This window comes from Mesocricetus auratus, unplaced genomic scaffold (genome assembly GCF_017639785.1).
Source record: "Mesocricetus auratus isolate SY011 unplaced genomic scaffold, BCM_Maur_2.0 Super-Scaffold_100010, whole genome shotgun sequence".
Lineage (NCBI taxonomy): Eukaryota > Metazoa > Chordata > Mammalia > Rodentia > Cricetidae > Mesocricetus > Mesocricetus auratus.
In genome coordinates, this window is record NW_024429194.1 from 24,958,738 (window position 1) to 24,982,380 (window position 23,643).

General features: G+C 44.6%; 1 protein-coding gene and 1 long non-coding RNA gene across 2 annotated transcripts in view; both read left to right on the forward strand.

Annotated features, from left to right (window-relative positions):
- Nucleotides 1-23,643, forward strand: part of Dner (delta/notch like EGF repeat containing) — a 304,752-nt gene that overhangs the window by 110,656 nt on the left and 170,453 nt on the right. Inside the window, exons 3-5 of the mRNA XM_040753181.1 lie at nt 17,816-18,151; nt 20,794-20,888; nt 23,061-23,227. Coding sequence (XP_040609115.1) covers nt 17,816-18,151; nt 20,794-20,888; nt 23,061-23,227 — 598 coding nt within the window. The remainder of the gene's footprint in view (nt 1-17,815; nt 18,152-20,793; nt 20,889-23,060; nt 23,228-23,643) is intronic.
- On the forward strand, nt 6,968-11,478 carry LOC121142770. Its single transcript, XR_005879865.1, has 2 exons — nt 6,968-7,510; nt 11,360-11,478. It is a non-coding gene; the product is annotated as an uncharacterized LOC121142770 (long non-coding RNA).

A 23,643-nucleotide genomic window follows, 5' to 3' on the forward strand; every position in this document is an offset into this window, starting at 1 on the left:
GAAGAACCGCCACTTCCCTGGACTCCCAGCCTCCTCTCCTTTCCTGGTCTCCCAGTTAGGAATCTTAAGCTGGAACAAGAGTAAGGAGTCTCAGAATGAATTATATATAGCATCCCTTGTCATTGGATGTAAGCTCAGACTCATCTGACTGGAAATGCCCTTCTGGGGATGTAAAGGGTTAAGCAAGACAACTAAGATCACCCCTACTCCCCTATCATCCAGAAAACTGAGGTGTTTTTCTGGGGAGTAGAGACTCTAATAAACAACCTTTGTTGATTCTTTTGTGGTGTGTGTTAACCCCACTGCTTAGATTTCTCACCTCTAAAATACAACTGCTTATATTTAGGCTAAGGAATAATGTTTGTCATTATTGTAGCATCGCTATAGGACACTCACCCAGGATATGAGAATTTTATCATCAGTTTCATTTTCTACACAATACGTAGACTGTGTCACAGCTCATAAATTAGGTTTGATGTGACTATAATTCAGGTGAATGCTGTAGTTATATCCTGGAATGTTTGATGTTGTTTTTTTGTAATAGCAGGCACTGATTGGTAACTCATGAAAATGCTAGGGTAGTAATTGGTCATGCTGTTTGGATTTTATCTCTTTACCAGCAACAATTCTGTTTTTAGAAGTGGTATTTATAGAATGAGCCAGTAATTAATCTGCATTGTATTCAGCAAAATTAGATTTTTAAAATTGCTTTATTGGATGAAAATCTTCCCTGAAGAATTGGCAACATCAGAGATTTTGATAACTGTATCTCACGGTGGAGCTTTGCAATGCAAATGTTTTAATGAGATCAGGAATGTGATTGGATTTTTAAATAGGGCCAGGCCATTGTTTCCTTTTAGCAAGTCACTTGTATATTTGCTTTGATTATGAAAAACATGTGTTTTAGTCTAAAATAATTTTGATATATTGGAGTAATTTCCTGTTTTATAAGAAATAGTAAGACAGCTTGGGTCACTTTAAGATTTCTTATTAATGTATCTTTTCTCCCTTGCGTATGGCCATAGGTATGGCAATGAAAATCAATGATCAGAGTCCTTTATAGATTATTCACAAGACCCAGAGATAGGAACTGAGGACAAAAGATAACTGGTTTAACATTGGCAATGCCAAATACTGGTCAGGGTTAAGCTGAGTGAAGGGTTTGTTGGCATCCACATCTTGGCCATTCTGGCAAAGTACAAAAGACAATGAATCTGGAATGTTTCTTTCAGTTCTGAATCCACAGCAAGGTTGCAGGAGCCGTAGTGCTGTGACCTTCAGAGGGTGCACTTTCTCAGCTGGCGTTCCCATGGAGAGCTGGCTCTCCCTAAGTCTGATGGTTTCTACCTAGAACTGTTCTTCTTGACCAAAGAGGAGTCCCTGCAGCCAGGCCCTGTCAGACACCTTCCTGTCAATGCTGGGTTACATTCCATCAAGCTTTCCCAATTCTTCTGGAATGCTGGTAAAGTCTGATCCCAGCTTGTGTTCTATTAATCTGATCATTTGACATGGTGAGTCCTCAACTGTGCCTGGTGAGAAATCTGAATGTGAGTCCCGGAGCCCCCTTAGCAGAACTTCATAGACCATATCATCCACATTTTAAAGTGCCTATACTCAAGGATGAGGAGCTATGACCTGTGGTTATGGGACTTGATCCAAGCTGTGCTGGACTCCAGAGCCATTGCCTTCATGTTTCAGTGAATACCTGAAATAGCCACACAGCTTTGGTGACAACCCTAGGGTGACAGGCTATGGGTGAGAAGACTGTCATGGTCTGTGGTGTGCTGCTATAGCAGACTGCCACAGACTGGGTAATTCGTAGAGTAGAAATTGATTTCTAATGGTTCTAGAGGCCAGCGGGTCCAATACTGAGATGCCAATATTAGGAAAAGGGTGGGGGGGGGGAGAAGAGGAAGAGCAGGAGAATGGGGAGAGAGAATGCTTGCTCTCTGGACTTTCTTCTGTTTCTTTCTCACTCCATCTGAACCCCTGGTCTGTGGAATGGGTGGCCTACCTTCGGGGCATGTGGTATTTCCTTATTTAACCTGCTTTGGAAATACCTTCACAGACATATCTAGTAGTGTTCTTTTCTTATTTATCTATCTGTTTATTTATTTGGTTTTTTCGAGACAGGGTTTTTCTGTGGCTTTGAAGGCTATGCTGGAACTAGCTCTTGTAGACCAGGCTGGTCTCAAACTCACAAAGATCTGCCTGCCTCTGCCTCCCGAGTGCTGGGATTAAAGGCGTGCGCCACCACCACCCAGCCTTTTCCTTTTTACTTAAAAATATGTATTTGTGTGTGTGCAAATACACACAATACACAATACCTATATGGACTACACAGGTGCAGGTTCCCCCAGAGGATGGAAAAAGGTATCAAATCTCCTGAAACTTGGAGTTACAGTCACTTGAGAGCCACCTGACATGGGGGCTAGAACCAAATATTGGTCCTCTGCAAGAGCATCCAGATGCTCCTAGCTGCCAAATCATCTCTCCAGTCTCCTAGTAGTGCTTTTAACAATCCCCTGGGTGATTCTCAAGCAGACAAAGATGAAAATCATAATTAGCCATCACAAATCCTTGCCTGTCTACTGAAGAAGTGGGTTTCAAGGGACCTAGCAGGGTGAACATTCACATAGACCCTGTAACCTGTGTTCTTTATTGCTTCCCCGGTGTATGTCCCAGCGAAAGGTTCATAGAGACAGGTTTGGGAAGCAGGATTTTACTTGATCAGGAGTCTAGGTGCTCACAAAACCTCTCAGGACTTCACGTTCCTCATGAGAGGAGGGTGTAATCTGGCTTGGGTTGTGAAACCCACAGGGGTTGCATATCAGATATGTACATATGATTCATAACAGTAGCAAATTATAGTTATGAATTAATAATGAAAATAATTTTATGGTTGGGGGTCACCATAACATGTGGAACTGTATTAAAGGGTCACAGCATGAAGAAGGTTGCAAGCCACTGCTTCAAGAGGCTGTACTTTGCATGACCTGCTTGGTGTTAGTACTATTTGTTCTCGGTGTGGTTGGCCTTCTGGTCCTTTGAAACTTCAGTCTTCATCTCTTTCAGAAGGGCTGCTGGGCAGTTGGGCTTCTAAATCGTTAAATTTCTATAATTTTAAGCAACAGAATGGATGTTTTGGTGGGAATTACTTAGAAAGTAACACATCTTATGAGGGTTTAAAAGTATCTTGTGTCATATCAATCTTTTTTTTTTATATGCACAAGAGGTTCCCAAACTTCCAAGTTCACAGTGGTCTTAGTATTATACAGCAGGTTTCTTCCCCTAACACTTCAGGACAAATCATTAATGATAATTTAAATTATTAAACAGTTTTATCCCAATGACTCACATCTAAGCCACTTTGCAACCGTTTGAAAGAAAACATATACTTTCATTTCTTGAAGTGGCCCAAGATCCATATCCATGGGAGGTCTGTGTGTGTTGGATAATGAACAGCTTAGTTGAACATCTGATTTCAACATTCATGGAATATTTGCTTTTCAATCACAGTAATTGATGAAAAAAAAACAACAAAACAGCATTGGGGAGATATGCTACCATCCAAGACTGTAAATGACACCTAATGTTGGCACTGCAGCTGGTCCAGTCTCTGAATGTGGCTACATAACTTGTGTTTCTCCTGAAAATGTCGAAATATGTGTCATCTATGGGACCCTAGTGCATTTGGTGTGACACAGTGGCACGCCATACTTTGACTTGCAGTGTGGGAACTGTGGATAGATGCATGTATGTGTCACCCTGGTCCCTTGACAGGTTATGAAACTGGACTTGTTTTTGCCCAAGGGAACGCAGTTCTGAGAAAAGACTCAAGCAATCACCAGTTCTGGGGCGTGTCTTCCAGGAAGTTGGTGGTCAAGAAGAGGCTCTGCTAATGTCTGTGGTCAGTCCAACACAAAGGTAGATCTGTGCAGAGTGACCTCCATAATTCTGGGCCAGTTCTTTAGATTCCCTCCTGGGTGATGTAAATGGCAGGTGTGTGTGTCTGAATGTCAATCCCACTTAGAACATGAGATGTGTTTCTTCCTGAATTCTAAGAGGACCATTTGTATCCAGGAAGCTGTTCTCTTCTTCTTCAGTGCCTATTTTCGACTATTGCTTTTGATTTCTGCTGTCTGACACACTGACCACAAACACTGCCTTTTCTCTGTCATCCACAGTCCCCACCAATAAAGGATACTTGTCTTTCATGTTTATTTTCAGAACTTAGGTGTGAGCTTATTGGATGTGCTTGTTCCCAAGTCTAAGAACTTTTCATCATCAAAACGTGTGGTAGCACAGCACTTTAAATATTTCACTTTATACTGAACTAGAGGCATACATGATATTTTAAAAAATCTCATGTAAAAATCACATGGTTATTCAAGGCCTATTATTGTTTTTACAGGGTGGGTTGACTTCCTTCATGAAATTTCTTCCAAGATAAAATTCATGTTCTGAATATTTTTAGCCAACCATTTGAATGAGTGATATAAATCTGGGAAAGGAGATGGGGCAAAGACTTCCAAGACTTTACTCTTGCCTCATTGAGGAACTGCTGTTTGCCAGCCCCCGATTTAAATGTTTTGAGATTGTATATTAACATTTGGATACAGAATTCAACTCTTTCTCTCTGTGTACACACCAGCGTGTGTATACACGTATGGAAGAATGAGAGTTTTATGTCAGCTACAGAGATGGAAAGTTTTGTGAGTCACATACAATTTCTCAGTTCCATGTTATTTTCATTTAATTTTATTCATATGAGTATTTTGTTGCATGTATGTCTGCATATCATATATTTGCCTGGTGCCCTTGGAAGCTGAAAGAGGGTGTTGGTCCCCTGGGACTGGAGTTACAGATGATTGTGAGCTGATATGTAGATGCTGGGAGGTGAACCTGAGGTGAACCTGAGTCCTCTGGAAATGCAGCAAGTGTTCTTAACCTCAGAGTCAATTCTCCAGCCCCTGCTCCTTGCTAATTTTGATATATTATTGTGTTAATATCTGTGCTTTCTCTTCTATATTTGTTCAGTTGACTTCCCCATTGCTATTGTCACATGTTATAGCTATCTCAACATTTTCCATATGCTGTAGGGATAAGATGTCTCCATTTGTCAAATTACCTTGGCAATACTTTCATCTCTTGTGTGAATTTTGGAACAACTTGATAAATAAGAATAGTAGATAGCAGGTGGGATTTTGGGTGGAATTGTATTGTTTTGCCTTGATTAGAATTCTCATCACATTGCCAGCTGAGTGCCATGGTAACTTACTCTACTCAGTCTAAAAGCCTCAGATATAATATGAAGACAATGGTATCTGCCTCACTGGGCTACAGTGAAGATTCAATGGGTACACATAGGGAAGGCATTGAAAACAGTGCCAGGCATAATGAAAAGCATTAGGAAACTTTAGCTATTAATATTCTTTGGTAGAAGTCTTCTCATTAAAGGAGCCAGGACAGTTAATCAAGTCAGTTAATCAAAGAAACCAAGCAAGCAGTCATGAACTTTGCAGATAGACTTTAAACAAGTATTTATCTTAAAATGCATGGATGTGTGTTTGCATAGTAGAGGAAGGGATTTTGTTGACCCTTTGTCCACAATTCCACATGCTGGTATCGGGTTGCATCATAATGCTTTCCCTTGTGTGGTTTCCAGTTTTATATTGTGAGCTCGTTCTAAGTGCTAGAGTGTCACATAAATGTTTGTGATTTCCTGTTTCCCACACTGTGAAAGCATCACTCCATCATTCCTAGTGGGTTTTTATATTAATTTCTTGACTTAGAACATCAAGGGAATGTTGATGGACACTGATAAGGGAGACTTTGATCACCCTTGAGAAACTCATTCATCTGAAGATGTTGGAATGCTAGATTTTCTGACTTTAATGTAGGCTGGTTTGTAGATTTCTCTAGTTCATTCTGTCCTCTTTTCTAAGCTACCAGGGAGGCCCTGGGAGGTTTAACATTATCACTTTCTGTCTTCTCTGTACTCAGGGTTCGATTTCCCATTTCTGTGTGACTTCTTGCTTTCAGATCCCAGCCCTTATTTCTGAGTCTGTTGCCTCAGTGGCCAGTGCAGTGGCCTCTTCAGCTGCCTGCTATGGTTCTGAACTCTTATCGTTTTGAAACTTGAGGATCTCTTTCTCCCCACAGCCCTTCACACCCGCCCCCGAATTAAAGCATCTTTGTTTTGAATTGATTTAAAAAACACATTTTACAACCAAGATGGACCTGACCTTCAATCTTTTATCATAGAAATGCCAAATAGTGAAAATTTCCATCAGTAAGATTGATTTTATGGAGGTTTATATTGTTTTTAGAGCCAAAGCAAGTCATAGTACTGTAATCTTTGTCCACTAAGGAGTTTTGCAGGCTCAGTTGGCAAGCATTATGGAGTCAGATGGGTGTCATCAACATTCTCAAAGCAATTCAGAAGAGGCTCTGGGCTTGGGAATGAGTTCACCGGGAGCCCTTTGATTCCATATGGCCGTACTTTACTGATGATTTTCCCAGTGGGACTTTCTAACCTTCTAATTTTATGTCTTAATTGCAAGTGCTAACTATTTGCCTTTTAAAACAGATGATTAGGATGATCAGACTTGTAGACTGTCTTTGAAACTCCTCTCATCTGCTTAATATTTCTGCAGATATTTTTTGTCAGGCGCCATCTCCTCTGATGTGAGCATTAGCTGGTCATGATGGAGGCCATGTCTCTGTGCCTCAGAAGATAGCTCCTGAAGTGCAGGTGGGACATTTTCTCTTTTGCCTCTGTGGAGGGCCATCTTCTGCTCACAGGTCCACAAAGTCAAGTTGACAACTGTAGTGAGATATCCACACTGCCCATACCTGCAGCACTGACCACGCCTCTTTGGGCGTGGTCACATGTGAGGACTAGATCTGGGGTAGGGACTCGAGAGCTCGCTTCCTGCTGGTCTGCTTGCTGCTGGTCGGGTCACAGGGAACATCCTGGGAGGATCCTTGGAGCTGGAACTTGTGGCGGTCATCTGCCTCTTGTGTAAGTGCGTTTCCCCGAATAAACTTCACTTGAGTCTAGGGAATCATGATTCCCACGCAATAGACAATGTCTTACTGCCTTGTTCTTTCGCTCCCTGACTTGACACTTAATCTGCAGACTCCTCTCTGTTGGTGGCCCTCATGTTTTCTGTCTCCATAGCACATGATTATTTCCAGTTGGTAGGACTTTTCTGGATTTTGACCCCAATTTTAGTATACTTTCACTAATTTTTCTTTGTTTCTTCTGCGTTTAAAAGATTTAAAGTGCTTCCTCCGAGTATCCCCCACCCCACATGAACCAATATCCGATTTCTTTCCTGTCAATTGGCAAGATGGCTGGAAACTGGGCATATAACTGTGCATCTCTGATTTAAAAACAGGTTTGCTCCTTTAGTGGCTTGACGTTTTTTCCTTTCCTTTTTAGTGGTCTGCTTAGTGAAGCTGCTTGTATGAGGCCTGCTGTACACAGAAGGCCCATCTCCAGGTAAATGAGGTTAGACAATGTGGAGACTTTGCAGTTTGTCTAGAGAGCTACCATTCTGATCAAGCTCCTGGGAGCAGATGGGTGTACAAATGAGAACAGCTGTTTCCATCTCCGGTTAGAGACACCGAAAAGAGAGCGGAGGAAATTTTGCATGCCTGCGGAGAAGAGATCACATCAAAATCCTTGCACCAGCCAGGCATACAGCATACTTGTCACTTCATAGTTTAAACGCCTTTTCAAGGTGACCCTGGCTTCTGCACTAACTCTTAGTCTCATGACACCATAGGCTTCTCATAACTTCCCCATGGCTCCTGGTTCACTGGTGGGAAATGCTCTGAGTGAAGAATAGCCCCAAAGTCCAAGTAAATGGAACACAGTCTCTACGTTATTTGTAAATAAACATTGAGTACCTTCTGTGTAATTGATTTCTAGCTCCTCATGACTGCACATTAGTGTTATTTGTTATCTCTGTTTAAGAAGTAAATGCACCAGATGCCATTGAGATGGCTCAGCAGGTAAAGACACTTGCCATGCAGGACTTGCAATGTAAGCTGGATCCCTAGAATAAAGGTAGGACTGAGTCAAACTTGAGTTCACAGAGCTGACCTTTTACCTCCACACATGAACTGTGACAATTGCATTCACACACACACACACACACACACACACACACACACACACACCCCAAGCACTTACATGATAATGTTGATGATGATGATGATAACAATTGAAGCAGTAATAATAAAAAATAATGATGATGATTTAAATGGGGTTCAATGCAAGAGTGAGAGGTTTTCTTCAAAGTGTTAGTCTGACTTGAGTTTCTACACAGTTAGGGTATTCCGTTTCCTTTCCATAGCTTCAAGGACAAAGGCCATCATGTCAGAGGGACAGAGGACAGAGGTGCTTGCTGTGTTTGGTTGACCCCCTCTTCCTGGGGCCTCTTGTGGCTTCTGTGCTTGGGGAGTCTCCATGGAGTGTGCCTGCTGCTCTCGTTTGGGGAAGAGTCGGGGAGGACCCTTGGATTACTTGTTTAGGAGAAGAGTCGGGGAGGACCCTTGGGTTACTTGTGAGGAAGGTGGGAAGGGCCCTTGTCAAATCCACAGCATCTTCAGGAATGGGAATCTGGAGGTAGGAGACTCAGAACAGAGGTTCAGGTAGGTGCTGCTGGTGACAGGGCCAGTTGCTGAGAGCAGCCAGCTTCTGCCTCGGGTTGCATTCTGGCTGCATAGATGATAGAGGAGATGTTTCCATAAATGATTGAAAGGGACAGGCACAAAACGTGCTGTGTTCCTTTGCTAGTGGCTGAGGACCCTGTAAAGGCAGATCTTGGTGTTTCATAGGTGTGGGCAGTTTAAGTCTAGGCTGTAAAGATTCTGCGGATCTGGTCTTCACAGGATGAGGGCTCCTCTTTCACCATTGTCAGGCCGCTGAGGCACTTCCATACTTGGTCCTCTTTGCAGTGGGACCCTACTTTGGGGTACTCAACTCCCTCCTTTTTGTATGAGAATTAATTCCATGTGTATGTGTTCTTTGGCTTTGTATGTCTCTCTCAACACATTCCTGAAACTTGGATATCATGTGGCTCAGAGTGACTATTTTCTCCCAGAAGTCACATCTGTTCACATCTGTCTGAGGATTGCTTGGTTGTGGATAGCTTTTACACTGCCTCTCTGGCTTCCATATTCCAAAGAGCTTCACTTTCCAGTACTGGGATCAGGCACCTCACATTCCATGTGGAACCTTTCAACAAATTGTGGTAGGGCCCTCTGGGTGAGGGTGTTCCTGCTGAACTGAGTGTGCTCCAATAAGAGTTCTTAAAAGGATGACCAGTTGTCCAGAACTTAGGGTAGACCAGTTCCCCTTCTTCCATTGTGTCCTAAGCATCTTCTTCTGGCTCTGTGATAAGGTAGTGTTTGACCCCTCAAGCTACTCAGATGGCTCTAATATAGGTAACCAGTGCCAAATCTTGGGTTCATTGCCCAGCAATTATGTGACTTGCTTTTTGGTGCCCTAAGGCAGTTAATCACAGTCACCTTCCAAAATCACATATCAACATGATGAGAGAAGGAGGCTGTGCAGCATACAGAAAAAGGATGGGTTTGGAAACCACCCAGTCTTGGGTTCAGATGACAGTGGCAGCACTTTCTGACCTGAGCTAGCTCCCTGTGGAGAAAGGAACACAGTGTCTGTTTCATGATGCTTGTAGGAGCAAGTGAGCAAGTGCTGTGGACTCCAGGGCAGGTTCATGTCCACCCTCAATCCTGTTTCTCCCTAGACCTCTCTCCCTGACCCCTTCCAGCCCGCTGACCCTTCCTTCAGTCACCTCATGGTCGTGCTTTTGCAGAAGAGCTGACTCATGTATTTCTACTGACCATCAGGTCTGCGTTTCCAGTCACTTCAGGACCTTGCCTCGTGCTGCCCCCCAGATTCCTAAATAACTTTCTGTGTCAAACCATGTTTAATCAGTGAGCCTCTCTCTGATGACTCCTCAACCCACCTCCCCACTGATATGGAGCCAGCCTTGAGATGCCCTATCATTGTAGTGACCAGCAATGCCAAGTACAAAGGAGGGCACAGCATGGTGGGAGGGATACTGTTAGGAACACTTTAGGTGACTTTAGGGATTATTACCAAGGTCAAATGAATATACAGGTATCCAACTCTACTGTCTGATACAAACACAAGCACCAACAGACATACAAAAACACACTCATGGCAGCACTGCCTGTCATAACTCAAAGGAGGAAACCACCCCTGTGTCTGCCAAGAATATGACACATAAACAAATTTTCCTATACCTATATCAAAATGCTATATAGCCATGAAAAAATTGTGTAACCATTTATATAAATTCTTCACAGGCACCTTAATTCACAGTTTGCTTGTGGGCATCTCTTTCTGAGTAGTTTGGAAGGCAACAGTTGACAAGCTTCCTGGGTTGATAGGATTGTGGTTTTGTAGAAGGAGTTTTGTTTGTTTGTTTTTTGTGTTTTAGCACATCTGGGTGCTTCTGATAGCACTGGAGCAGTGCCTTAAGTTTCTGAGTAAAATAATGGTATGCTGAATGACTGGCAGGAGAAAGAACCCTGCTGGAGGCTGGAATGTCTGACACTGTGCCGTTGGGCACTGTCCCTGAGAATGTGGTTATGATTGAAATAAGCAACAGAGGCTGCACCAGGCTTTGAAAACGCTTCAAGCTTCACTCAGTTCTCTATATCTCTGCAGGACTGAAGGACACACCAGGAAAACTGTGTATGAGTTGACCAGACTAAAGCGAGAGCCTGAGAGATTTTTAGATGGTTTCCAAAGACCTCATGTTCTAGAAATATCAAGAAGTGGGCAAACAGACATGTCAGAGCTAACTTTTTATTCAACTATTTATTTTACATATTAGCAGCATCCTCCCCCCACATCCTCCCCTCCCGGTCCTTCTTCTCCCTCCCTCAACCCCCTCCTCTTTTTCGTCTCCATTCAGGAAAGGGCAGGTCTCCTATGAATATCAATAAAACATAACATATAAAGTTTCAGTAAGACTTAGTACCTCCCCATGTATTAAGGCTGGACAAGGCAATCCAGTAAGAGAAGTAGGGTCCCAAACAAAACAGTAAAAGAGTTGGAGACAGCCCCTGTTTCCACTGTTAGGAGTCCATAAGAGGACTAAGCTTCACAACCGTCCCATATATGCAAAGTGTCCAGGTCAGTCCCCTGCAGGCTCACTGGTTGTGGGTTCAGTCTCTGCAAGCCCCTAAAAGTCAAGGTTAGTTGATTGTGTGAGCCTTTCTGTGATGTCTTGACTCCTAATACAGAGTCCTCTTAGCCTACTTATAAACGTCCTTCACTTCACAGGCAAGAATCAGGAAGTCAATGAAGAATTGAGGAGAGATGCCAACTGCCCAGGTTGATCTTGGAATCATTTCTGAGTGGATTGAGAGTTCCTAATACAGAAATAAAGAAATACCAAGGCACAGGGCTGTGTGTCTTCGTAAGATGTGTACTTCTTGGTTCAGCAATTGATCAACTGAATGTGCCTGGTACCAAAGTATGGTATTGTTCTCCAGTACCTCTATTGGGAAGCACTTGGGGACTTGGTGTGAGAGTGTAGTTGAGACCTTTCCTGAAGGAAAAAGGAAGAAGGAAGAATTTCTTTTCAAGACAAAGTTTCTGTGACACTTGGACCTCAGCCTATTCAGCTGCCTCTTAGTGTGGGGATGACAGCTGCATTCAAAGCCCTTGCGATGGGCAGCACAGACATGCACCAGGAAGTAACAGAAGCAAGCTCTCCCTCTTCAGGTCCCTCAGCTCAGGGTTCTGAGCTCTAGTGACAGCTGCATTCAAAGCCCTTGCGATGGGCAGCACAGACATGCACCAGGAAGTAACAGAAGCAAGCTCTCCCTCTTCAGGTCCTTCTGGGGATGCTGAGCTCTAGCGCACTTCCCTTCCTTTGTCCAAGCTCACCATACCTGAGAGTAGAATCCAGGCTTTCTCTGACACTTACCCTTTTTTATGTTTTATTTTTTCCTGTTTTATTTATTTATTTTTATTTCAAGCTTGCTTCACGGGTTAATCCCACCTCCCTCTTTCTCCCCTCCTCCCCTGACCCCCCAGCATCCCCCAGACCCCCACCCAATCCCCACTCCATTTCCCAGGGAGGGTGAGACCTTCTGTGGGAGATCTACAGAGTCTGCCATTTTGTTCAGGGCAGAGCCCAGGCCCTTCCCTAAAAGGTCAGGCTGAGAGAGCATCCCTCACTGTGGGAGGGGCACCCAAAGTCCATCTATATACCTGGACAAACACCGATCCACTGCCCAAAGCCCCACAGATTGTATAGGCCTCCTCACTGACACCCACATTCAGGGGTTCTGGGTCAGTCCCATGCTGGCCTCCCAGCCATCAGTCCAGGGTCCAAGAGCTCCCCCTTGTTCAGGTCAGATGTTTCTGTGAGTTTCACCAGTCCAGTCTTGACCCCTTTGTTGATCATTCTTCCCTCTTTGTCACTGGGTTCCAGGAGTCAGTGTTTAGCTGCAGCTGTCTGCCTCTGCTTCCACCAGTCACTGGATGAAGGTTCTGATTCCCAGACTCTCTGATGGTGGGATTGTAGGCTGACACTCCCCTGATCTATGTCTAAAATCCATATCTGAGTGAGTACATACCATGTTTCTCTTTTTGTGACTAGGTTACCTCACTCAGGATGGTTTCTTCTAAGGCCATCCATTTGTCTGCAAATTTCAAGATTCCATTGTTTTTTTTTCTGCTGAGTATATTTTCTATATCCATTCTTCAGTTGAGGGGCATCTAGGTTGCTTCCAGGTTCTGGCTATTACACGGGAACTTCTATAGTTGATAAACACCTTCAGCAAAGTGGCAGGATACAAGATTAACTAAAAAAATCAGTAGTAGCTCTATTATATATAGATGATAAATGGGCTGAGAAAGAAATCAGAGAAACATCACCCTTTACAATAGCCCCAAACAACATTAAATATCTGGGGATAATGTTAACCTGTATAGCAAAACTTTGAGTCTTTAAAGAAAGAAATTATGTTTTTTTAAATTCATTTTACATACCAACTACAATTCCCCCTTCCCCACTCTCCCCACCTCCCCTCAAACCACCCCCATCCACTCCTCAGAAAAGGTAAGATCTTCCATGGGGAGTCAACAATGCTTTGTACATTCAGCTGAGGCAGGACCAAGGCTCCCCCTCCCCAAGGCTGAGTAAGGCATCCCACCATATGGAATGGGCTTCAAAAAGCCAGCTCATGCACTAGGGATAGATTCTGGTCCCACAAACAGACCAGGCTACAAAACTGTCACCCACATGCAGAGGGCCTGGTTCAGTCCCAGCTGTTTGTCTAGAGTCCATGAGCTCCCACAAGTTTGGGTCAACTGTCTCTGTGGGTTTTCTGTCATGATCTTGACCCCCCTCGCTTATATAATCCCCCCCCCCTCTTCCTTAGTTCTTTACAGACCTCGAAAGAAACTTCATATGGTAAAACAAAAAACCAAGGACAGCTAAAATAATCCTGTACAATAAAGGAACTTATGGAGGCATCACCATCCCTGACTTTAAGCTCTACTATAGAGCCATAGTCACAGAAACAACTTGGTATTGACATAAAAACAGACACATGGACCAAAGAAATAGAATCGAAGACCCTGCTATTAACCCACAAACCTATGAATACCTGATTTTTAATAAAGAAGTCAAAACTATACAATGGAAAAAAGAACAAATGGTACTGGCATAACTGGGTGTCAACATGTAGAAAATTGCAAATAGATTCATATCTATCACCATGCACAAGACTCAAGTCCAAGTAGATCAAAGACCTCAGCATAAATTCAGGTACACTGAACCTGGTGAAAGAGAACGCTGGCATAGGAAACTTACTCTTTTCATCCTCCCATAGCTCCAAATGCTGGGAGCTGGAGCCATGTTTACTGTGGTCCCATCCTAGCTGGAAAGTGTAGACTGCACTTTCTGACAGTGTCACTGTATGGCCCTTCCCATCCCGCCTCCCCAGCTGGCCTCTGAGGACAGAGGTATGCTTGATTCTCTAAGTGGAGAGAGGTATCCTTTCCAACAAAGCCCCTTTGCCCCACTTCCGCTTTCCCAGCCAGTGGCTGCACATGATGCTCGCACACCCTGCTGCCTAGTGCAGGGTGGTACAGACCCCAGGGTGGTAAAACTCCCTGTTTGCAGAGTAGATTGAAAGTAGATTGAATGTTATTCCGCCCTCCAGTAATGTGGTCTCGGGATTACTTAAGGCTCCATATTATACACCACATACCTCAGAGCAGCTTCTTACAGTCAGTGTCCCTCATGCGGTCATTCAGCAGTTGCTGGGTATCAGGCACAGGGGCTAGGGACATTCAAGTGAACAAAGTGGACTGGAAAAGAACTGGACCTCACAGGCTTACATTATAATAGAGGAAGACAGAAAGTTTTTTTAAGTATGTTAGAAGATGCCAGGTGTTTGGGGGGAAAATAAAGGAGGAGAGTAGGAGTCACCGTGACAAGGGGTGGAGACTGCACTGTTAATGAGGATGCTTGGTTGGGAAGATAATAACTGAACTAAGATAGGAAGCTCAGAGCAGCCACAAGATCCAAGGTTTTCTGGTACGAGGGCTAACTAGTTATAAAGGCTCTGAGGCAGGGGAATGCTGGAGGGCTGAAGAAACTACAATCAACATGTCTGGAGGAGGGAAGGGTACATGCAGAAGCCCAAACGCTAGAGGCAGAACATATCGGATGCTAAGGGTCCATGAAGACTTTGGGTTCTATTCTGAATCAGTCATTTGTGTAGCATCAACAAACAACAAAAATGTGTCCATTTTCTAGCCAAGGTGGCCATACACAACGGATGGCAGGTGGGACTTGTTCTCGGTACTGTACTGGGTTGCTAGGAGTGAATCCTGTCGGGAGATTCGATGGTTGTTTGTGCTTTTAGTAAAGCCCTCAATCGATACCCATGGAGTAGTTCTCTTACTGTGCCCTTTTCCTAAACATGCATTCGACAGGTGGGGAGATGATTCAGGGGAAGCACTTGCCACACCAGCAAAATAATCTGAGTTTCAAGTCCAACCCCTCAAGCTATACCAAGTGGCTTGTTCCTGCGTCTCCAGCACTGAGAGGCCACACACGGATGGATCTCTGGAGATTTCTGGCCAGCTAGTTGAGCCAGAGCTCATGGCAGTGGAAGAGCTTGTCTCAAGGCATAAAATGAAGAGTAATGACAGAGGATACCTGACAGTGACTTTTGGCTTCTACACACATGTTCATACACATGTGCGTGCCCACGAACATGTACAAACATACCACACACAGGAACAGACACGGAGGCACAGAGGCAACACATTTGAGTTGGTATTCTTGATCTGAGTTTAATGCCTATGAATTTTTGCTGTCTGAAAAAATGGAGCACTTACCCTTTGGTTGATCCAAAGGGACTTTGGAGTGTGATAATTTGGTGCCACACCCGTGGAAATGAGTTACAGGATTCATTCTTTGCTGGACAGCAGGCATGGCATTTTGCTGGTGTTTGGTGGCTCTTGCCCCTCCTCAACCCTTCCACATCCTAGCAGTGACAAGGATTCAGGGTCGTAGGCTGTAGGGATGAGACAGCCACATGGCAGTGTTCTCTGGAGCTCTGTGTGGCCATGTGAGGGGTGTGGTGGGCATCACACCCAGTGGCCTCACGCCATAGGAAAGGAGGGTACATTCTCATTAAGGTTCTTTGGAGGCTGTTGACTCAGCAGTGCCTGGTGTCTCTGTGAGGCGCCTGGGCTCCTTTGTGAGATGTCTCAGCAGTTGACTGTGATGCTGTAGCAGGGGGGTCTAGAGTCTCTCTGTCCCCAGAATGGCAGTCCTCACCTCAGTGACACCAATTCCCTCAGCTGCTTGATGGCAGCTTCAGCTTCTAGAATTAATTTCTGTATCGATCCCTTCTGATTTAAATGTAGTTCTGCCTTTTTTTTTGGTGCATGTATCCAATTTTTTCTTTGTGAGGCGGTCATCCTCGGGTGATTTAAAAGTTGATTTCAGAAACATGGTTGTAATTGTCCCCTTTGTTCTAGCTAATTAAATTCTTCCTTCCTCCTGTCAAATAATTCTTGAGGTGACACTCATTCCACTGGGCCATCCTGAAATAAACTTGAAAGGAGGCAACGTTGTGACTAAACATGCAGCCCCCCCACGCCATCCAAATATCAATCAATCCATCCACATTTATTTATTTCAACGTTTTTAAAAAGCCTTGTCATCACTCTTGATGTGCTGGAAATGGAGCAGTAAGTAGGGCACTTGAAAGTTCCAATTCACAGAGCTTTTTTTTTGTGGGGCAGAGGGACAGGATTCTTTTAGATTTCATAGTGAGGGAGAGAACTGAATGTGGTGGAGTAGGGAGCCATCGCAGAGTCTGGGGAAGAGACCTCAGTGTGTCAGGGCCCCAAGGTGGGGGAGGCTTTGTGTAGCCCAGAGACCTATAGTCCACAAAGAAGGTACAAGGAAGAGTGGGGGGGGGCAAAATCTGAGAATAGGAAGGGACCAGATCAGGAAGGGCTGTATCTTCTTGGAATGGTGCATGGGTTTTACTTTGTATCTATGAGTATAAATATTTAAAATTATTGACTGCTTTGATATTCTCTCCAGAGGCTAACCCATGGACTTAGGGACTCTGAGCAGGAATCACTGAGTGATAATGCAGAACTAATGTGGTATTTTTGGAGCTTCATTTCTTTCAGTCCCTAATCCTCTTCCACCCCTGAAGGAGTCTCTTGGAAATTGTTTGATGAGCACAATTAGCATAAGAAGAGCCCTTTTTACCATGCAGAAATCTGGCCACACACACTTGTTGTATGAACACATTTGAGCAAGACAACACAGAGTCCCTTTTATGCCATTGATTCTGTAGTGAACTTTATTCTGTGATCAGCTTTGAGAAGTTGGAGTGTGGCAGTTGTGATTGAATTTTCCTTTATCATGGGAACAAACTGTAACTGAACAGCACAGAGCATGAGTCCCAGCTCTGGTGCCAGCTTTGGTGCCAGAGGAGTAGGAGGTCCTTGTGCTACTCCTATTCTGTAGTGCGTTCCCAAGTACCAGCAAGTAACCCTTCAGAGGTCAGCAGCGAGGGACGCAGAGATCAACCTGGACACAATGAAGAAGCACAGAACTGTCTCTTTACTCTTGCCAGTTACTGAGACCCAGTTATTCTGTGATGACCCTGCAGAATGATGTGACCAAAAATTTCACAAGGCTCAGCTGACATTCCAGCCAAAGTCTATCATAGCAATAGACAGTCCTGGAGACATTAATTGAATGACACCATCTTAAAGATCTGCTCCAAAGATCAGTAGGAAGTGGTGAGATACAGGCAAGCCAGAAATTGGACAACCATTTCTCATTCAGAAATCTTACAAAGGTTTAGGGTATGAAAAAGATTCTAATTTAGATCCTCGAAGACGTTTGTCACAACTGGCAGCTGATGTCAAAGCCCTTTATAAGGGGCCTTATTTTAAACTTTTTGTCTATAAAAAAATTCTACTTAGTGATGTGTTTCTGAAATCTGTGTGGTTTAGGGTTTAGGGTTGGATTAGGCTGTTCCTTATCATGTTTCTCTTGCTAAGCTTCTGTTATCTGCGGTCAGTGTCCTGATGGGATGACCTGGGGAAGCAAAGGATTGTGGGCTCACAAGCAATGGTGTTAAGAGAGTAGAGCTGTAAGCCAGGGAGCTAATTTCCTATCAGCAACATCACATTCCTTGTGAGGGAATAATTGACCCATTTATGGTCTCTTTTCAGTTTGTTACAGATCCTTGTGCCAGCAACCCTTGTCACCATGGTAACTGCAGCAGCAGCAGCAGCAGCAGCAGTAGCAGTGACAGCAGCAGCAGCAGCAGCGACAGCTATCTCTGCATTTGCAATGATGGCTATGAAGGTCTTAACTGTGAACAGCCACTTCCCAGTGTTCCAGCCTCTGGATGGACAGAGTCCATGGCACCCAGACAGCTTCAGCCTGTCCCCGCCACCCAGGAGCCTGACATAATCCTGCCCCGCTCCCAGGCAACCGTGACACTGCCAACCTGGCAGCCAAAAACAGGGCAGAAAGTTGTAGAAATGAAATGGGATCAAGTAGAGGTAAGAATATTCTATGCCATGTTATTTTTCACAGAAGAAACCAGAAATGTCAAAACAATTTCAGTGGTTTTAATAGAAGCAATAAAAATAGAAGGTCTTTAGGTTAGTCACTGAGCAAACCATGTATGCAACCTTACATCTATATTTACTGGTATACATGACTTTTTCGGCACTGGGGATTGAACTCAGAACTTTCCAGATGTCTGGCAAGTAAGTATTCTAGCACCAATCTACCCTGCTGGCCTTCCTTATTTTAGACAAGGTCTAGGCTGCTCAGGCTGACTTCTGACTTATTAAGCTGCCCAGGTGGGCATGTGGCCCCCAAGTCCAGATTATATGATGAATTTGCAAGCAAAAAGAGATTCAACAAAAATTAAAAATGAATTGAATTATTTCCTGGAATGATCTCTATGTACATTTCTGTGCATTAACTTTGGAATTGGGGAGCTAGTTCAATGTGGGGCAGTCACACAAGGCTGCCATATCAAGGACCACACACTGTTGACCCAATTGCCATGAATTCACGAGTGTGAATTTCATGTCTCAGAAGACACTATTTCACTCTGGTCCTCCCCAGCCACTGATTCTTATCATGTTTTTGTCACCTCTTCTGTAGAGGTCTTGAGACATAGTCCAGTCTGATCTGGAACTCACTATAGGGCCTAGACCAGCCTTAGGTTTGTTCGGTCATCCTCAGACTCCCAAGTGCTGGGATTGCAGGCTTACACCATCACATCCTACAGTTACCTTAAAAATGTCTTTGTTAGTATATGTTAATTATAGATAATAATGAGTTTGTTATGGCATTTTCACAATCTACATAATGTATTTTGGTGAGATTCATCCCCATTACTCTCTCTTGGCCCCTCCTATAATCCCCCTCATCATCCCAACTCTGCAGACTCCCCCTCCCATCTACTTTCATGTCTTTTTTGTGCATGACCCAGTTAGCTTAGTCATGGCTGCCTAAATAGAGGATGGCAGAGAGTTTGTTTATAGGAGCATGGGTGCCGTACCAGTAGTTACACCACTGAACAAAACGCCGGTCCCACTCCCCTCCATCATTAATTGTGTGTAAATCTTCAGGTGGATGGGACCCCATGATTCCCTTCCCCAGCCCATGTTAGGATGCTGATGGGCCCCATCCTGTGCAGACCTTGTATATGTATCACAGCTACTGTGAGTTCAAGTGTGCAGTAGCCATGTTGGACCTGAAGGTCAGCATTCCCTTCACCCCTTCCTCTGGCTCTTACATTCTTTCCGCCCCTTCTACTTCAATGTTCTCTGGGCCATTTAGAGGGGGTGAAATGGATGCTTTATATTTTGTCCAGCATCCAGCAGTACTTATTCTCTACATGTTGATCAGTTCGGAGTCTCTGCAGTTACTTCTGGCCATCTGCGTGAACTGATAATACACAACAGTGCAAGTTAAAAAGGTAGCTATGGGAGCTGCAGAGGTGGATCAGCAGTTGAGAATGCTTGCTGCTCTTCCACAGGGCCTGAGTTCAGTTCCTGGCACCCAGATCCACTTCGGCTCTGGGGGTCCTGGTCTCTTCAGGCACTGTACTTACACACACACACACACACACACACACACACACACACACACACACACACACACACTAAAGTCTGTCTGGAGAGATGGTTCAGTAGTTAAGAGCACTAGCTGTTCTTCTGGAGGTCCTGAGTTCAGTTCCCATCAACCACATGGTGGCTCACAACCATCTGTCATGGAATCATATTCCATCTTCTAGTTATCATGAAGATATGTACTCAGATACATAATATACAAGAATAAATAAATCTCTTTTCTAAAAATAAAGTCTTTAAAGCTATAGATATAAGTTGAATGTGGTATTATACATTTGTAATCCCTGCACTTAGGAGGTTGAGGCTGGAAGATCATAGTTTGTGCTTAGCCTGGGCTATATAGTGAGACCCTTAAAAAAAACTAAAGCAAAATTAACCAAAAAAAAAAACCAAAACCCAAAATTCTAGTTGGGGAATATAGCTCATAGGTATAGCAATTGCCTATGCACCACCGTGGGATCAATTCCCAGCACTGGAAGAGTGTAGGGAAAGACAAGGCTACTGTCCCACTGTCAGTACAGAGCTCCATTCCAAGGCTCTGTATCTTTGCAGGTATGGAGGCTGATTCTTAGGCAATAAGGGTTCTGCTAGTCCTTAGCTAGTCCTGGTTAACTAGTCTTTGTTAGCTAGTCTTTAGCTAGTTCTTGTTAGCTAGCTCTTGTTAGATAGTCCTTGCCTAGTCCGTTAGCTAGTCTCTGTACCTCTGTCCTTTAATCATTTAGTGCCTTTAGGATCAGCACAGAGCAGGAACCAGTGGCTAACTGTCAAGGAAGAGGGCGCAGTGATACCCTGCTGTCTTAACCGAAGCTTCCATTTATCAGTTAACTAACAATACTGTCCATTTGCAGACTGCTTTCTGCAAAGCTACATGCCATAAAACAAAATGACAGTGCTTTCCTTTTGAGTCTCTAAGGTTCTAGGTGTCCCCTTCATGGTCAGGTGACAGCGTCATCACTGAGAAAAACAGAAGGGACACAGCTTGTGGATTTTATGTTATGTTTGATAATACTGTGTTGTATTTCCTCCTGGGTAAAGGGTCTTCTTTCTTCCAGGTGGTCCCTGATGTTGCTTGTGGGAATGCCAGCTCCAATAACTCTGCAGGTGGCCGCCTTGTGTCCTTTGAAGTGCCACAGAACACCTCTGTAAAGTAAGAGTTTCCTTGGATCAAACCTGTTAAGATCAATGCTATGCACAATGTGCTGGGCAGTATCTACCATTCATCTGGGTGTTAATGGCGAATCCAGTGGGGATCTTGAATGAACCCCATACAGGAACCTGGCCTATGCTACTTGGGAAACAAGAATAAGGAGGATCAGGGTTGGAGGGTTAGGAGCTGGCCAGCTGCACAGGTACAGTTGGCAATGGGGTCAGGCAAGTCAGAGCTGACAGAAGAAGCCTAGAAGCCTTAGGAAAGATTTGGAGTCCGTCACCTCATCTCCCAGATGACTTCTGCTTCTAAAAATTTTAATGGACCTTTAAAGTCAATTGTGTAATTTACTACAAATCTTAGAAAATCTACCCATTGCAACTTTCTCTTTCAAAGCAAGCAGCCTAGGGAAAGCGTCCAGTTGGTTCTAAACGTAAGCTGTCTAGTGACAGACTGCCCATTGTCTCCTGGGAGATGGAAGAGAGACAAAGGAAACAGCTGTGGCTGAGCAGCCACCTGAGGTGTGTGGGTGATTTACATAGACACCGGGAGGCTGGCATCTGCCTGGGGTGCACAGCTGGGAGTTGGAAGGAGCCAGCCCCAGATTGCTTCAGACACACTGCCATTAACTGTCACCCTTCCTACTCTAGCCCCCACACTCAGTTCCCCAGGGGACTTTAGAAGGCAAGAAACATGTGGCTTTGACCAGCTAGTTCTGTGATTGGCTCTCTCCGTTGTATGCCTTGGCTTACTATGCACCTATCCCGTGCGTACTGACCAACTTTACCTGCCTGGTGTTCCCAACAGAGAGCTCACTGACAATGTCTACCAGAGGGACCTCATTAAAATAACCCTACACCTCCCCACCTCCCCACCAACCCAAGCAGTGAGGTCACCCTGACAAAGGAGAGCCTAGGTAGGCACCGAAGGTCTTAGAGGAAGGTCCTCATAGGCCAAGGTGGAGCATGAGGTTGCTCCCAGCTCTACCAGCAGGGGGAACCCCATGTTTAGGGTTTCAAAGTACCTCCCACAGCTGCAAGTCTGGAGGTTGGGAGCTGCCTGGAGATAAAAACATGAATTCACTATTTTACTAAGTACCTCACGTGTCTGCTCTTACAGTGGCATCTTCTAGCTCTTTCTTGGGTTGGTCGCATCATCCACTGTCATAACCTCTCTCAGTAGTCCTACTCTCCAACCTCAATCAGGGCTTTCCTTTTCTTCCTTCTCCACAAATCTGATGTTCCCTGGACCTCTCTTGGGTGGGCAGAAACCACAATATGACCCAGGCTGAGCAACAGGAGAATGGCACCTGATCTGTGGGCACTCCAAATTCATGTATGATTCATATATGGGTGTTGCTAGCCCCTGGTAGTGTACTTTCACTTATTCGTGAATCCAGTCATTTACCAAGATGTTATTGAGCTACAACTGGGGAGCTTGTGCTGAGGGAGTAACTATGTGGGGTCTGCTGACCGAAGGATGTAGGAACTGGGTCCTCTAAAGTACAAGGAGAACAAGCAGCTGCTGGCTTTGTAGAAGGGGGCCTGGGGTCCCATAGCAGAGGTGATGCATAGGCTAGGGGCATACTTCCCATGGGCAGCAGGTGAAGCTTGGTGGCCAGGTAAAATCCTGGGAAGAGATGTAGGTAGCTTGTTGGTGCTGGGGTGCTGAGTGGCAGGGACACAGATGCTGGAACTGGAGCTGAGAGGGAGCTGGCAGGAGTTCACTGGCTTTAGAAGACTTCCTATTTTCTGGATCTTATCCTGCAAGCCTTGGGAAGATAGAAAGACCTGACACACTGCTTACTGTGATAGCTTGGCTCGGAAGAATGGGTTGGATTGCAGCATACATCTATGATAAATTGAAGCAGGATTTATCTTATTTTACATTTATCTGTAAAAGAACCCAACCTGACTTTTATTATTGTTTATCATTTGCAAAAGATGCAGTACTGACTAGTCACTTCGTGGGGGGCAGGGTGGATGTTTCCGATAAGTGTGGTTACCTTAGTGTGTATAAGGTGGGCGCTTGCTTATACAGCCATTCCTTTGTTTTCTTGACACTTTGTGTGGCTGTACAGGGCATCTGTATTTCCGTCTCCGACCTGCTGAATTGGTTCTGAGGTGTGTTTCAGCCAGAGTGACTTTGCGTCGATCTGTTTCTTGTTTTCAGAATTCGGCAGGACGCCACCGCTTCACTGATCTTGCTGTGGAAGGTCACAGCCACGGGCTTTCAGCAGTGCTCCCTCATAGATGGACGAAGCGTGACACCCCTCCAGGCCCCAGGTGGCCTTGTCCTGCTAGAGGAGATGCTGGCCTTGGGACCAAATCACTTCATTGGTGAGTTATGGAAACCTTGCCTACCCCATGTCTGACTCAGCCTAACCTTGGTTTGGTGTTTAGCGGTGGCCCATAGGAATTCTGTCCGGAGGAGATGGCGTGAATTCTCCACCGCTACTGCATGCCCTCCACTTCAAGAATGGTTTGAACTATAGTCAGAACATCTTTCTAACACAGCATTTGTGGCGTGACTGTATGTGGGAAGAGCATGGGTGCTGGAATTCAGGAACTGCACTCAGTACTGACTCGGAAGTGACAGTGTGTGTGTCTGCTCCCTTGTGGTGTCCTTCTTCTGGCATCCATTGCTCTCCCATGCATCACCGCTAATTTGTTGAACCTATTTATCTCTGCAGTTCCTACCTTCTCAAAACTACCACATTGCCAGGAAGTTGTTCTCAAACTCCTTTGCCCTGCAG